Here is a 15,778-nt window from a genome sequence, read left to right on the forward strand (position 1 = left end):
TGAGAAATAAATTTCTGTTAATTAGGCTGCCCAATCTCTTGTATTTTGTTATAGCACCCCAAGTTGACTAATGCAATGTGTAGCAACCACTTGATGAATGACTGAGCAACATCCCTTAGACAAATTCCCCAAGAGTTCTTCAATTCCGGAGCAATGTATATTTCCATATTAGTCTCTGCCCTTAGATGAGGAGATCATATATGGTGTAAGGCAATAATATCCTGTGTGCCCTGATTCTGGTTTGGCCCCTGGGAGAAGTTTCTTTGTTTTCTCAGAGTTATGCTTCAGGAAGAATAGTTTCCTGTAGTAGAATGTCACCCATGTAAATCATCTCTCCCCAGCTAGTCAGGGAAGCTTAAGGCATGTGTACAGAGTTGGTTTTACCTAGAGTCCAAGTTTACGCTTCCTCCAGACTTTAAGCCAACCCTTAAAATATATGATGTCTTCCATTATGTGCTAGAAATTGATATCAAGAGGAAACAAAGTCTACTCTAGTGAGAATGGTTTAAGACACAGGTGGACTGGCCACTCAGAGAAGACCTTTCAGGATGTCCATTGTTTTCACTTGTCACCCTTCAGTCTTTCAAAACTATTTTTAAAGCAATGTCCTCACAAATATTTGCATAAAAGATGTATGATATCTCTATCTCCTCTGAAGAATCCCTCATGCTTCATATTCAGTATATCCTAAACCCCTTCTTTGGCACAGGCACCACTGATTTGATTAGAATCACCTTAGCATTGGTTTTCACTATGGTATAACTTCATAGAAATTGCTTCTATTATGGGAACTTTCTGGCATTATTCATTCATAATAGATTTTTGGAATTCATTTAAATTTTCATTTGTATCTGTAGTTGGTTTCTTTTTATTGCTTAGTAGATTTCATTGTATGAATATACTACAACTTTTTTATAATTATGTATCAGTGGATATTTCAGTTTTTCCTCCATTTTGTCTACTATGAATAAACTTGTTATAAATGTTTGTGACTAAGTCTTTGTGTGGACATATGTTTTCATTTTCTTCAAAAAAAAAAAAACCAAGAAGCAGAGTTTCTGAGTCTTACTGTAAAAATGTTGGCTTCCCAGGGGGCTCAGTGGTAAAGAATTCACCTGCCATTAGAGGAGATGCAACAGACTTGAGTTCAATCCCTGGAGAGGAAAATGGCCACCAGCTCCAGTATTATTCTTGCCTGGAAAATTCTGTGGAATGAGGAGCCTGGAGGATTGAAGTCCATGGGGCTAGAATGAGTGAGATATGACTGAATGACTAAGCAGGCACACATACCCTGTAAATATGTATATTTTTACAAGAGATAATCAAGTTTTTTCAAAGTGTTGGGTCATTTTGTCATCCTGTGTAAATATATAAGAATTATACTAGTTTTCTATACCTCTGTATTACTTATCCTTATTTTAGTGTCGCAAATTCTCCCATAAAACTTAGACAATGTACACATATCAATTATCTCAAAATTTCTGTGAGTCAGGAATCTGGACATGACTAAGCTGGGTTCCCTGAGCCCTGGTCTCTCACAAGCATACAATCTACCTGTCAGTCATTGGAGGAGAGCAGATGCAGATTATTGTAAATACATCAGTTGGTGACTCCAGTTGCTTCTCCTATTGTGGATGTGATCTAGTTGCAAATTGGATTAACCCAAACCCTGACCATTAGTGTACAGACTCTGATATGTCAGATGACTTGTCAACAGATGATTGTATGAAGTACAGTTACTTTCACCTGGTAGAGAAAACATTACATAATTTCTTCATCAATCATGTATTATTTTAAGCATTACATTTCCTGTATTACATATTATACTTCTGAAAATTTATGCAGTAGGTTCTCTTTCCCACACTAAACCCAGAGAATATGTTAAGAGATCAAAATTTTAAAGAAAATACAGGAAGAAATCATTGCTTATAATATATGAAAAATGAAAGAAACTGAACTCTGTAAATAAATTTCATATTGTCTTTCTGGTCACTGATAATATTAATCATGATTAGGAACTTTTAGGGTCTTGAGAACTGTTACTCATGAAAAAGTATCTTCAGACAAATACTTCCCTTATACTGAGAACATTTCTCTGCTGAAGAGTGTTTTAAGGGCTTGCTTTATGTCTTTGTTTTTAAGACTGTAGATAAAAGGGTTCAGCATGGGTGTGACCACAGTGTACATCACTGAGGCTACTGCAGTTACCCTGGAGTTCTGTGTGCTAGCAGAGCTAAGATATACCCCAAGGCTTGTACCGTAGAACAAGGAGACAGTTGAGAGGTGAGACAAACATGTGGAAAATGCTTTATACTTGCCCCTTGTGGATGAAATTTTCAAAATGGAGGATACAATCTTAGAGTAAGAGAAAAGGATACCAGTGAATGGAACAATAACCAGAACTCCACTTGCAAAATATATCATCAGGTCATTGAGGAAAGTATCAGAACAAGCAAGCTGAACCACTTCATAAAGTTCACAAAAAAAGTGATGAATTTCCAATTTTGTGCAAAAAGAGAGTCGCAAAATCATTAAGCCATGTAACAGAGAGTCAAGGACACTCACTAACCAGGATGTGAGAAGCAGGAAGCCACAAAACCTAGGGTTCATGATGATCATGTACTGCAGTGGGTGACAGATGGCTGCAAACCGGTCATAAGCCATTACAGTCAAGAGGATGTTGTCTAATATCCCAAAAAGCATGAAAAAATACATCTGTACAATGCAGCCTTCATAGGTGATAACTTGACTCTGAGTTTGGATGTTCCACAGCATCTTTGGGATGGTGGTAGAGGTGAAACACATGTCTGAAAAAGATAGGTTGAAGAGAAAGAAATACATGGGTGTGTGGAGGTGGGAGTCAGTGATAATGGCCAGGATGATGAGAAGGTTCCCAATGAAGGTGACCAGGTACATGAAGAGGAAGATCCAAAAGAGGAGAGGCTGCAATAATACCTCTTCTGAGAGTCCCAGGAGGATAAATTCTGAAATACCAGTTTGGTTTCCTGGTTCCATGTAGTCAGTGGAACTGCAGAAATAGAAACAGGAACAGTGCAAATTTAGCTAAAAGAAGCCATCAAGAAATTAAAGGAGAAGGAAGCAAGATGTTCTGCAATAGGTCACTTAGTAAACTTAGGCACATCCAAACAATGCATGCGACTTTACTTTTCTGAACTCCAAAATCACTACAGATGGTGATTGCAGTCATGAAATTAAAAGACGCTTACTCCTTGGAAGGAAAGTTATGACCAACCTAGATAGCATATTGAAAAGCAGAGACATTACTTTGTCAACAAAGGTCCGTCTACTCAAGGCTATGGTTTTTCCAGTGGTCGTGTATGGATGTGAGAGCTGGACTATAACAAAAGCTGAACACCGAAGAATTGATGCTTTTGGACTGTGGTGTTAGAAAAGACTCTAGAGAGTCCCTTAGACTGCAAGGAGATCCAACCAGTCCATCCTAAAGGAGATCAGTCCTGGGTGTTCATCAGTAGGACTGATGTTGAAGCTGAAACTCCAATACTTTGGCTGCCTGATGCAAAGAAGAGCTGACTCATTGGAAAAGACCCTGATGATGGGAAACATTGAGGGGAGGACAGGGCATGAGATGGTGGGATGGCATCACTGACTCAATGGAAATGGGATTGGGTGGACTCCTAGTGTTGGTGATGGACAGGGAGGCCTGGCGAGCTGCAGTTCATGGGATCGCAAAGGGTTGGACACGACTGAGCGACTGAACTGAACTGAAACAATCCACTATGGTGTCACTGAGTCCTCCTGCATCTGAAGCAGAGTTGATAGGGCCAGCAGAAGTCTTCTATAGGATAAATCTATTAGTTTGCTTTCCTCTGAGAATTACGGTTTTTAGTTCAAGTATCCCAATAGGGTAGCCATGTCTACTGGGATCTCAAGAATGAGCCAGACATGAAGGAGGGAACTTTACAAATCTTCTTCTATGTGCATGAAAAGAGAAAGAAAATACAGAGAAGGAAAGAGAAATGAAATTGACAAAAAGGGAGGAAAAGAAACAAAAGACTGTATTCCACTGAAAGAAGAAGTGATGGGGAATCACCTTCTTTGGGTGATAGCAGTATTATACATCTATCTTATAGCCCCCTGAATGCCCTCAATATGTGCTCAGGGCTGGTGCACTGGGAAGACTCAGAGGGATGTGATGGGGAGGGAGGTGGGATGGGGGATCAGGATGGGGAACACATGTAAATCCATGGCTGATTCATGTCAATGTAAGGCAAAAACCACTACAATATTGTAAAGTAATTAGCCTCCAACTAATAAAAATAAATGAAAAATAATAATAATAATATGAATACCCAACTAGATAAATATTTTCAATCTACCACCATCCCAAAGATGCTGTGGAACATCCAAACTCAGAGTCAAATGATTCATAGCCTCACACTACCATTTATCCTCACACTATTATTATCTGTTGAAATAAAGATCAATAAATAATTTTAAACACATATAATAAAATTGATAGAATTAAAGCAAAACATTTTAAAGTTTTTTTTTTCCCAAAATCCAGTGACCTGGGAAAATGTTTTGATAGGTGAAACAGTTATTTTTAAAATATTGCTGAAATGATAGTGAATTCTAGCAATAATTTCAGAAAGAAATTACTTCAATTTCCTACAAAGTTTCCAGAATGTAGAAGCAGTTAGGATACTTTCTAATTCATTCTGGAAAGCCAACCTTAACTAACAGAAAGCTAGGTAGACATATTACAGGAAAAGAAAACTGCAGATCACTATAACTCACAAATATAGGTACAAAAGTCCTCAACAAAATATTAGCAAGTCAAAACAAACAATAGAGGGAATTTTATAACAAAACCAAGAATTTATTCCAGGTATGCAGGATGGGTGCAAAATATAAATGTAATCTATTCCTTCCTTCAGTTACCAATAGTGTTAACTTTAAATTTTGTTAATAACCTCATGTCAATTTTTAAAACACTAGCGAGAAAATCAATTTAATCTATCATGTCAACTAGCTAATAAAGAGAAATCATATCAATTGATGCAGAAAGAGCAGTTGACAAAACCCAAAACACATTAATAATAGTAATAATAAAGCCCTCAGTAGATTGAGTATAGGAACTTCCTCTGTTTTATAGAGAATGTGTGACATAAAGTCAACAGCTAAAAATCCTACTTGATGGTAAGAAAATGGGACAAAGCCCTTTCACAAAAATTACCTCAGGATGCATCACATACTTAAAAAACACAAAACCATAAGTCATCTAGGAGAAAACACTGAGGGAAATCTAAAGAGTCTTTGATCTGATAATTAGCTTTTAGACACAGCACCAAAAGAATAATTCATGAAAAAATAACTTGTATTTCATTTTTTTAAAATCTGCTTTGTAAAAGTCACTAAGAGTGACAATAGACAAGCAACAATCTTAGAAAAAGTACTTGAAAAACTTGTGTCTAATAAAGGACTTGAATCCAAATTATACATAGAAATCATAAATTCAACAATAAGAAAACAAGTAACCCAATTTAAAATGACACCACTGCAGTGACTTAGCAAGAACGAAGGCAAAGACATCTCACCAAAGAAGAAACACTGATAGCAAGAAAGCTTCTGGAAAAATGCACAGCATCTTTTATCATTAGATAATTAGAATACACAACAACCAATATACACCAATTAGAATGGCTGAAAACAAACAAAAAAACTTGACATACCGATTGACAAGTATGTGAAGCAATACAAACTCTCATTCATTGCCAGTGGGATTAAAAAATAGCATAGCCACTTAGGAAGACAGTTTGGTAGATTCTTCTGAAGTTAAATATAATCTTACCTTACAATCCAGCAGTTTAACTACTAGGTATGTGCATGCCTACATAGTCATTTGTCATTTCCTACTATTTGTGACCCCTTGGACTGTAGCCCGGCAGGTCCTCTGTCCATGGAATTTTTCAGGCAAGAATAATAGAGTGGATTGCCATTTCCTCCTCCAAGGTATCTTCCTGACACAGGGATCAAACCCATATCTCCTGCATTGGCAGGCAAATCCTTTACCACTGTGAAACCTGGGATGTACAACTGAGGTATATACCCAACTAATCCAAAAACTTATGTCCACACACAAATCTGCATTCAAATGATTATAGCAGCTTTATTTGTGGTCTCTAAAATTGAAAGCAACCAAGATGCCCTTCAATTAAGTAAATGTATAAATACACTGTGGTACATCTGTACAAATGAATAAAAATAAATTAGTGATAAAAAAAATAGTGATGAAAATAGATTAGCAAGCCATAAAATGGCATGGATAAATCTATGCTTGTTTCTAAATGAATGAAGTCAGATTGAAAAGCTAAGATTGTATGACTCTGAGGAAGAGCTGGTTGAAAAGTTAAAAGACAAGGGATTTTTTACAGCAGTGAAGTTATTCCATAAGATACTGTTATTGTGAACATGTGACAGTATGTATTTGTCAAAATGCATTAAACTTTACTCTCCAAAGAGTAAATATCAATGTATACAGATAAACACATCAGTTAGAAGGTTAAGGGAATTCCAGGATGGAATGCAGACTGTGGAGAAAAAAATCTAATTGTATTTAAACAAATGAAACACCTTCTCTGAAGGAAGAAGGGGAAACAGTGACAAACTTAGTATTACTGGAAATGAGTAGAGACTATAAAATTAAAGGCAAAAAATTGTACATAATTACTGTACTCAAGTTGATAAATTTGCACTCCATCATAATATGAATTAACAATCATGATGCTCCTATAGGTGTATACTGGAATGGAAGAGTTAAGTAAGTGGATGACAGATGTGGAAACCCAGAATCTCACTACTGCGGTGGTTTTTGCCCATAAGAAAGGGGAAGGGGCTGGAATAAGCTATATGGTAATAAATTCGAGATAGAGACATAAATACACAGGTTTTATATATGTATATATAAGCAGGTATGTGTATATATACATATATACACAGATTGGTATAGGGCTTCCCTGGTGGTTCAGAGGTAAAGAATCTGCCTGCCAATGCAGGAGACCTGGGTTTAATCCCCGGGTCAGGAAGGTACCCTGGAGGAGGGCATGGCAACGCACTGCAGTATTCTTGCCTGAAGAGTCCCATGGACAAGAAACCAGCCAGGCTACAGTCCATGGGTGCTGGGGTCCAGCCTCAGCAGGATCCAGGGGATACCCTCAGGATAAACAGCATCGGCAAGAAAAGAGAAAGACACATGAGGCCAGCCTTGATAGGGCCAAGTCTGTGAGGGAGAGAGAGAGAGAGAGAGAGAGAGAGAGAGAGAGAATGACCAGAGGGGGGTGTTTGCAGGGTCTGGCAGAGTCTGGCAATGCTTTATTTTTTGCCGTAGCTTTTATACCCTAAATTAGTACATTTCTAAGGGGAAGATAGTTTAACATTACATCAGCTTGTTCTTCATGAAACCAGGGTGTTTTCTGCATACTTCTTTGTTTATGAGGGTCTTGTACATTATCTTCTGGCCTTGGGGCCTATTGACATTTTTATGACCTAGGTGAATGCAAAGCTGTTTTCCGTAATCTATTCTTTAATGAACACAAAGGTCAGTCCTTTAGCAGAAGTTATCAGTTAAATTTATCTAAAAGGTTTACCACACAAAGACTCTGCAGCTCCAGTGAGGCAGCCCCTGTTTAGCATTCCTGGTTAAAATTAACAGGTTTAAACTCTTATTTTTCTAAATCTTTAACTATAACCACTTTTAGAATAATATTTTTATGTTCTCTAATAAGGCTTCCTCACCCCCAAAGGGCTCTGTGTCTATTAGGGCCTTTATGTGATCAGGTTCTTTATGCTGTTTTATGATTAGGGTATTACAAGCAATCATGCATATTAGTATCAAGGGCATAAACGCACTTGCCAAACAAACTAAAATACCAGCAAAGGAGTTTAAATTAAAACACTCCTTTCACCCTGGATAATCTCATAAAATAACATCACCCAGGAAACTTATTGATTAAAGTTATAAATTGATTCTTATTAGGAAAGAGATCAGGGAAGGCCTTCTGTCTGTGTCACAGAAATTAGGGAGTAGTCTACTGAAGCAAGCATCAGAAAGACAGGTATCATCTTTAAGGTGAGCACTGGGGGCAGCTTTTCAGATTCCCTGAAAACCTGAACCGCCTTGCCTGTCAGGTTTTCTCCCTCATGACCTTGTCATGGGTGGGATCTCGTGTGCCGGCTCCCGGCACATGGGGACCCAGAGTTGGACACAACTGAATAACTAACCATACATGCATGCACACAGATTAGTATACACACATGTGTTGTTGTTGTTGCTTAGTCACTAAGTCATGACCAAATCTTTTGTGACTCCACGGACTATAGCCCACCAGGCTCATCTGTCCATAGGATTCTCGAGGAAAGAATACTAGAGTGGGTTGCCATTTCCTTTTCCAGGGGATCTTCTCTGCCTCGGGATCAAACTTGCATTACCTACATTGCAGGCAGATTCTTTACCACTGAGTCACCTTATCAACTGAGAGGGCTAATGACTCTTGTATAAACAGACAACTGGAATCCAGATCTTGTTTTGTTTGTGTTTTGCCTGTGTTGTGTAAGATGTGGGATCTTAGTTCCCTAACCAGAGTCTTCGCTCCTCAACCAATGATCAAACCTGTGCTCCCTGCATAGGAAGCTCAGGGTCTCAACCACTAAACCACCAGGGACATCCCAATTATCTATTTCTAACACCATTCTCCAATAGAAGGAACCAGGGCTCCTTGGAGGAGTAACTATTTCTAGACCTGGAGCTGGAAAGACGAGATGAGCCAGGAGCATCTGATGGTTCCATAAAGTAAGGGAGCATTAAAAAAAAAAAAAAAAAAAAAAAAACTCTACCATAATGGGGATATATTATATCAAAGGAACATAGGCGCCATCTGAAAGAACTCCCAATACCCAAAGCTAGAAAATTTTGAGCAACAAGTTAAACAAAGTGGTATTGGATTATAATTAAGCATTTAAAATAAATATCCTTAAGTTCACACTGATAAAGTAAATGATAAATAATATTAATAGAGACAAATCCCTAATGCAAAAGAAATTATGTAGACACTGCACTCTCAAAGAGGTGGAATGTAAATTGTCATTATTGAAATGGAAGGTATATGAAACAACCCTCTTACAAAGAATACAGTTTGAAAGGAGGAAAAAGAGTAAATTTACAGCGAAGAAACCTGACAGTCAGCCAGGTAACCAATGTCACAGTGAACAGTGATTACTTGTGCTGATAGTACATGTACCCTTGATATGGTATGATGAATAAAGCATTTCACTTGGGTAGTCTTCCTCTTCAAAACCATAAACCACTCCAAACACAAGAAAAACATCAGACTACTTCCAATCAAAGAATGTTTTATAAAATATCTGATCAGTACTCCTCAAAAGTTAAGTTCATTGAAAACAAGGGAAATATGAGAAACCGTCACTGCCAAGAAGAATCAAGAAGAAATGTCTAAATGCAATGTGGTATACTAGACAGAGGCTATAAATTAGGGAAACTTGGTATGGAGTTTATGAAAACTTTGTGCACTATCTTTACAATTTTTTTAACTCTAAAGCTGTTTAACAAATAATGTTTATTTAAAAATTTAAATTTTAGTGAAAGGTAAGCATCTTGGAAACAGCAGGCTCTGAATTCGACTCCAGAGTCTAATACTTGCCTTGGACAAGCAATATCACTGCAGTGAGTCTCACGTTCTTTACCCATAAAATTGGAACAATGACATCCAATTGTATAATGTTATTGCAAGAAAAGGGCTTCCCGGGTGGCTCAGTGGGTAAAGAATCTGCCTGCCAATGCAAGAGATGCAGGAGACATGGGTTCCATCCCTTAGTCAAGAAGACCCTCTAGAGGAGGACATGGCAAACCCACTCCAGTATGCTTGCCTGGAGAATACCATGAACAGAGGAACCCGGGGGGCAACAGTCCATAGTGTTGCAAAGAGTTGCACAGGACTGAAGAAACTAATCATTGCAAGATATAAATAAAACAACTAATATAAATGCCCTTGTATAACTACTGTCGATCAGTGAATTTTTAGACGTACTGTTTCAATCACTCACAGATCTGTTTCCCACCTCACAATCCTACCTCCATTTTTCTATTTCCACTCATCATCTATATATGGCTTTGACAGCTTTAATAGTCTGTTGCTCACATTGACCTGAGTGATCTTTACACAAAGTGAGCTGATCATGAGCGCCATCCACTATAAATCTTGCCCTGACTCCCCTAACTTCAGAAGTATCAGGACTGGCTTCCCAGGTGGCTCTAGTGGTAAAAAACCCACCTACCAATGCAGGAGACATAAGAGATACAGGTTCAATCTCTGAGTCAGGAAGATTCCCTGGAGAAGGGCATGACAACCCACTCCAATATTCTTGCCTGAGAAATCCCATGAACAGAGAAGCCTGACAAAGTGTCAGACATGACTAAAGCAACTTAGCATGCCCTGGTGGCCCAGTGGTTAAGATTCTGGGCTTCCACCGCAGGGGCATGGAGTTCCATCCCTGGGTAGGGACCTAAGATCTCACAAGCCATCCAGTCATGACAAAAAAAAAAATTTTTTAATTAAAAAAAGAATTAAGTATCAATTCAATAATGAAAATATAAGGTCTCTATTATTGGCCTGCTGCTTTGCTGGCCCAACTCATGCTTTCAGCTTTCTTCCCCGGCCCTCATTATTGGTCCAATGTTAAGAACTATTTGTAATTTCCTAAAACACTTAACAATTTCATTAATCTCCACATTTTCCCCCTGCCACATCACACCCTTTCCCCACTGGAAGAATCCAAGTCCTACTTTAAGTTCAGTAAAAGTATGTGCTTCCTTGTGAAACCTTCACTAATCTCCTCAAAAAAAAAGTCTAACACTTTCACATCCACTTCACCAGGATTGCAGCACTGGCTTAGGGTATAATTTGTTCTCATGTCTCTTACCCCTGTTTAAGCTGTAAGCTCCTGAGAGAAGAAGCAATGTTTTCATTGTTTCCTTCAACTCCAGAATACAGCTTGGTGCCTAATATACAGTAACTGCTAAATAAAAATTTGTTGAACATCTGAAAGGACAAATAGTGGAAAGAGATTAGATGTATACTTCCAACAGTGAGGGAGAAGAAGAAGCAGTGAAGCCAGAGGAAATGTGCTGAGGGAGAACCAGCAACCAGAGGAGACAGGTTGAAGAAAAAAGTTATTTTAGTGCATGTGGAATCTCTATCCAGAATCAAGGCCAGTAGCACCACAGGGCTTTCTATCATCAAGGTTTGTCTTGTCTCTGTGGATTACCCCCAAGGTTACTACCAAGGAAAGGAGTTCCTTGTGCTATGCCACACCCCCAACACCTGTGAAAATTCTGTACCTCACCCAGAGATTATCAGGCAACAGCCTGAATTCAGTGATCCAGTTTCTCTCCTGGATGATGGCTGGAGTTGGTGCCTCTACCCTCAGCAAAGGCAGCAAGAGGGACCCACTCATAAGCTCCTGGAAGACATTGTTGAATTTTCTCACCAGCTGATATTAGTAGAGTAGTCCTAAGGGAATGTAGCAGAAACATTTATAGTTTCTGTAGCTTTAGGGGATGAATTCTCAAGAGTTTCAATAATAAGGTGTTTTGTTTTTTGTTTTTTTAACTCTCTGAGAGACCTGGTTCTCTGGAGGAAATAACTATAGAATACATACTTGTGACAGTTTTGAACCTTGTACATATCTTTGGAACTCATTTGCATTTCTTATCCCATTGGACTCTTCCCTCCCAGGAGGAAGTTACTTTTCTTTAGGTGTGATCTCTAATAAGCAGAGTACTCCATGATTGCCCTATCCATCTCTGAGGCGCATTTCCTTCTCCAAAGATCTAAAGAATAATGTTGGACATCTGAATGTTGCGGAAAATATCCACTGACAAAAGAATGTCCATCCAAATATCTAGCCAAATATCTACCAGTTAATACATCACTAAAGAAAATTTGGTATATCCATGTGATGAAATATTATCAACAGTAAAAAATAAAGTGCTAATAACACGCTGTTCTTCAGTTGGTAAGTTGTGTCTGACTCTGTGACTGCATGTAAGGCTTCCCTGTCCTTCTTTATCTCCTGGACTTTTAGTCACATTCATGTCTATTAAATTAATGATTCTCTCTAACCATCTCATCCTCTAACATCCCCTTCTGTTTTTGCTTCCAATCTTTCCCAGCATTAGGGTCTTTTCCAGTGAGTTGTCTATTCACATCAGGTGGCCAAAGTATTGGAGCTTCAGCTTCAGCACCAGTCCTTCCAATGAATATTCAGGGTTTATTTCCTTTAGCATTGACGTCTTTGATCTCCTTGCTGTTCAAGGGACTCTTAAGAGTCTTCTCCTGCATCACAGTTCAAAAGCATCCATTCTTTGGTGCTCAGGCTTCTTTATGGTCCAGCTCTCACATCCATACGTGACTACTGGAAAAACCATATGTGCCACAACATGGGCAAATCTCAAATACATCATGTTAAGTGAAAAAGCCAGAAATGAACATAATATTGTGTGATTGTACTTACATGAAATACCCCGAAGAGGCAAATCCATAGTAACAAAAAGAAAATTAGTTATTTTCAGAGGCTGGGAGAATGTGAAAATGAAAAGGGAAAGCTAGTGTGTACTGAGTTTTCTTGAGGGTGTTAAAAATGTTTTTGAAATAGATAGACTTGAGGTTAAACATCATGAATGTGCTGTCGCTGAATTGTATACTTTTAAATGCTTAATTTTAAATGATTCAGAAAATTGTTTTGTCTTTCACTTGTAGTTTCAAGATGTATCTATATTCTTATAGTTAACTGTAGATCATAGGTTGGAACACTGCAGTCTATGGGTCAAATTGAGCCCACTGCCATCCCCACCCCACCCCCGCATTTGGTAACATTCTCTAAAAGAACATTGATGGATTATTGGAATCAGACTCTCTAGGTGGGCTTTTGGTTGTTTAAAAATTAGAACGGAACATAGAGTTCAAGTGATTTAGTGATTTACATCTTGTGTGGAAAGTATTATTTAATTGCCACTAAAATAAGACGTCATTTTTAGCAGAATCATAATTATTTAAATGTACCTCCAGTAGATTGAGGTTTTCATCTTCTTTTTAATCTGAAGACACTGGACTACTAGAAGCAAAGAGGTGATGGAACTTGACTGTCTTAACTTTATCTTTAAGGAAGTATTAAAGAAAAAATTCCACCATAATGGGGATATATCAAAGAGACATAGGAGCAGTCTTAACTTTAACTTAACTTTATCTTTAAAGTTGACAAGAGTGACTCACTGATAGAATAAAGACCAGAAATATAGTCTAGCCAAACCTAGGGGTAATAATTTCATCAGAGTTAGAATAGCAGGATCTGCAGTTAGACTGTTGTTATTGTTGTTTTGTCACTAAGTCCTCTCTGACTCTTTGTGACCCCATGGACTACAATCCCTTAGGCTCCTCTGTCCATGAGATTTTCCAGGCAAGAATACTGGAGTGGGTTGCCACTTCCTCCTTCAGGAAATCTTCTCCACTCATGGATCCCTAGTCTCCACCCTAGTCTCCTGCATCTCCTGCATTGGCAGGCAGATTCTTTACCACTGAGCCACTAGGGAACTGTTTTCTATGGAAAGGTCAAATTAGCAAAGGACATGGCTTCCCAAATGACATATTGGTAAAGAATCCACCCACAAAGCAGGGGATGCAGGAGACCCAGGTTCAATCCCTCTGTCAGTAAGAGCCCCTGGAGGAGGAAATGACAGCCCCCTCCAGTTTTCTTGCCTGAAAAATCCCACGGACAGAGGAGCTTGCTTGGCTATAGTCCATAGGGTCACAAAGAGTCAGTCACGACTGAGCAATTAAGCAGGAGCACATGGACAAAGTAAAGAACTTGATGTTGCCTCAGAAACAGTTAGAATCATATTTGTACTCTTTCTGTTGCTCTTTCATTTTTGATGTTCCAGGATCCCTCCATTTCAAAATCAAAACGCTATTATTTTTATTCCTTCTTACTGAAGAGCCTTCCCATTCCAAAAACCCACCAACAATTCATTGAAATAGAAGTCGTGATACTTAAAGACACATACTTGAATGCCTGTGTTGGTGTGTGTGTGTGTACAAATGCTTGGAAGCATTTCAGCAATATCCTGAAACTTCAGTTAATGATGTTCAATTATTTTCTTTAATCCTTTGCAAAAGGAGATGCATCCAAGAGATAGATATGGCAGTACATCACAGATACTTTGCACTCTAGACAGCATATCTAAAAAGAGATGGGCTCTTCCTGAGAGAAAAGAGTCTAATGAAATGGAGGAAATATATGGAGATTCGTAACTGCTTCCCAAGAGTCAAAATTGACAAAATAATTTACACATTTTTTTTCTCTCTTAGTCTCTACAGAACCAAATCTCTCATGATTCCGGGAGGCAATAAGATATTTAATTAGACTCTGTGGGAATTCAGTCCTTGAAGATGAACACCAAAAATGTGAACTGTTTCCTTACATTTACATGAGAATACAAGACCAACCTTATGTGACGATGAAACACAAATGCATCTTTCAGAACCACCATGATAGGCTCCATCTCCCTACACTTTCTGGGTCAGAGATTCTGACTTCATCTATTATCCAAGGAAGAAACTGGATCACTGAAATGAGGACTCCTCCCTGATAATTTCTGAGTGAGGCACATCTTCACAGGTGTATGTGGATATGATATGGCCTTTTAAATGTAGCAATTTTAAGAATGTCAGCAGGGGTAAGATGAAAAGTTTGACCCACAATCCTGAACACTTCAGTTCACTTCAGTTCAGTCCCTCAGTCACGTCCAACTCTTTGCGACCCATGGACTGCAGCACGCCAGGCCTCCCTGTCCATCACCAACTCCCGGTGTTCACTCAAACTCATGTCCATTGAGTCGGTGATGCCATCCAATCATCTCATCCTCTGTCATCCCTTTCTTCTCCCGCATTCAATCTTTCCCAGCGTCAGGGCCTTTTCCAATGAGTCAGCTCTTCTTCGCATCAGGCAGCCAAAGTATTGGAGTTTCAGCTTCAACATCAGTCCTACTGATGAACACCCAGGACTGATTTCCTTTAGGATGGACTGATTGGATCTCCTTGCAGTCCAAGGGACTCTCAAGAGTTTTCTCCAACACCACAGTTCAAAAGCATCAATTCTTCAGTGCTCAGCTTTCTTTATAGTCCAACTCTCACATCCATACATGACCACCAGAAAAACCATAGCTTTGACTAGACAGACTTTTGTTAGCAAAGTAGTGTCTCTGCTTTTTAATATGCTGTCTAGTTTGGTCATAACTTTTCTTCCAAGGAGTAAGTGTTTTTAAATTTCATGGCTACAATCAACATCTGCAGTGATTTTAGAGCCAAAAAAATAAAGTCAGCCACTGTCCCCACGGTGTCCCCCTCTATTTGCCATGAAGTGATGGTACCAGATGCCATGATATTAGTTTTCTGAATGTTGAGCTTTAAGTCAACTTTTTCACTCTCCTCTTTCACCTTCATCAAGAGGTTCTTTCAGTCTTCACTTACTGCCACAAGGGTGGTGTCACCTGCATTTCTGAGGTTATTGATATTTCTCCCTGCAATCTTGATTGCAGTTTGTACTTCATCCAGCCCATCATTTCTCATGATGTACTCTGCATATAAGTTAATTAAGCAGGGTGACAATATACAGCCTTGACATGCTCCTTTCCCGATTTGGAACCAGTCTGTTTTTCCATGTCCAG

General features: G+C 38.7%; 1 protein-coding gene across 1 annotated transcript; it reads right to left on the reverse strand.

Moving 5' to 3' along the window:
- Positions 1 to 2,076: 2,076 nt before the first annotated feature.
- On the reverse strand, positions 2,077 to 3,015 carry LOC136156092 (olfactory receptor 7A17-like). The gene has a single exon (XM_065918524.1). It carries the CDS (start codon positions 3,013 to 3,015, stop codon positions 2,077 to 2,079), a length of 939 nt encoding a protein of 312 aa, XP_065774596.1.
- Between the last annotated feature and the right edge of the window lie 12,763 nt (positions 3,016 to 15,778).

The sequence above is a fragment of the Muntiacus reevesi genome, chromosome 1 (assembly GCF_963930625.1).
Source record: "Muntiacus reevesi chromosome 1, mMunRee1.1, whole genome shotgun sequence".
NCBI lineage: Eukaryota > Metazoa > Chordata > Mammalia > Artiodactyla > Cervidae > Muntiacus > Muntiacus reevesi.

Coding starts and splice junctions, on each gene's coding strand:
- LOC136156092 (XM_065918524.1), bottom strand. CDS start 3,015: ATGGAACCAGGAAACCAAACTGGTATTTCAGAATTTATCCTCCTGGGA.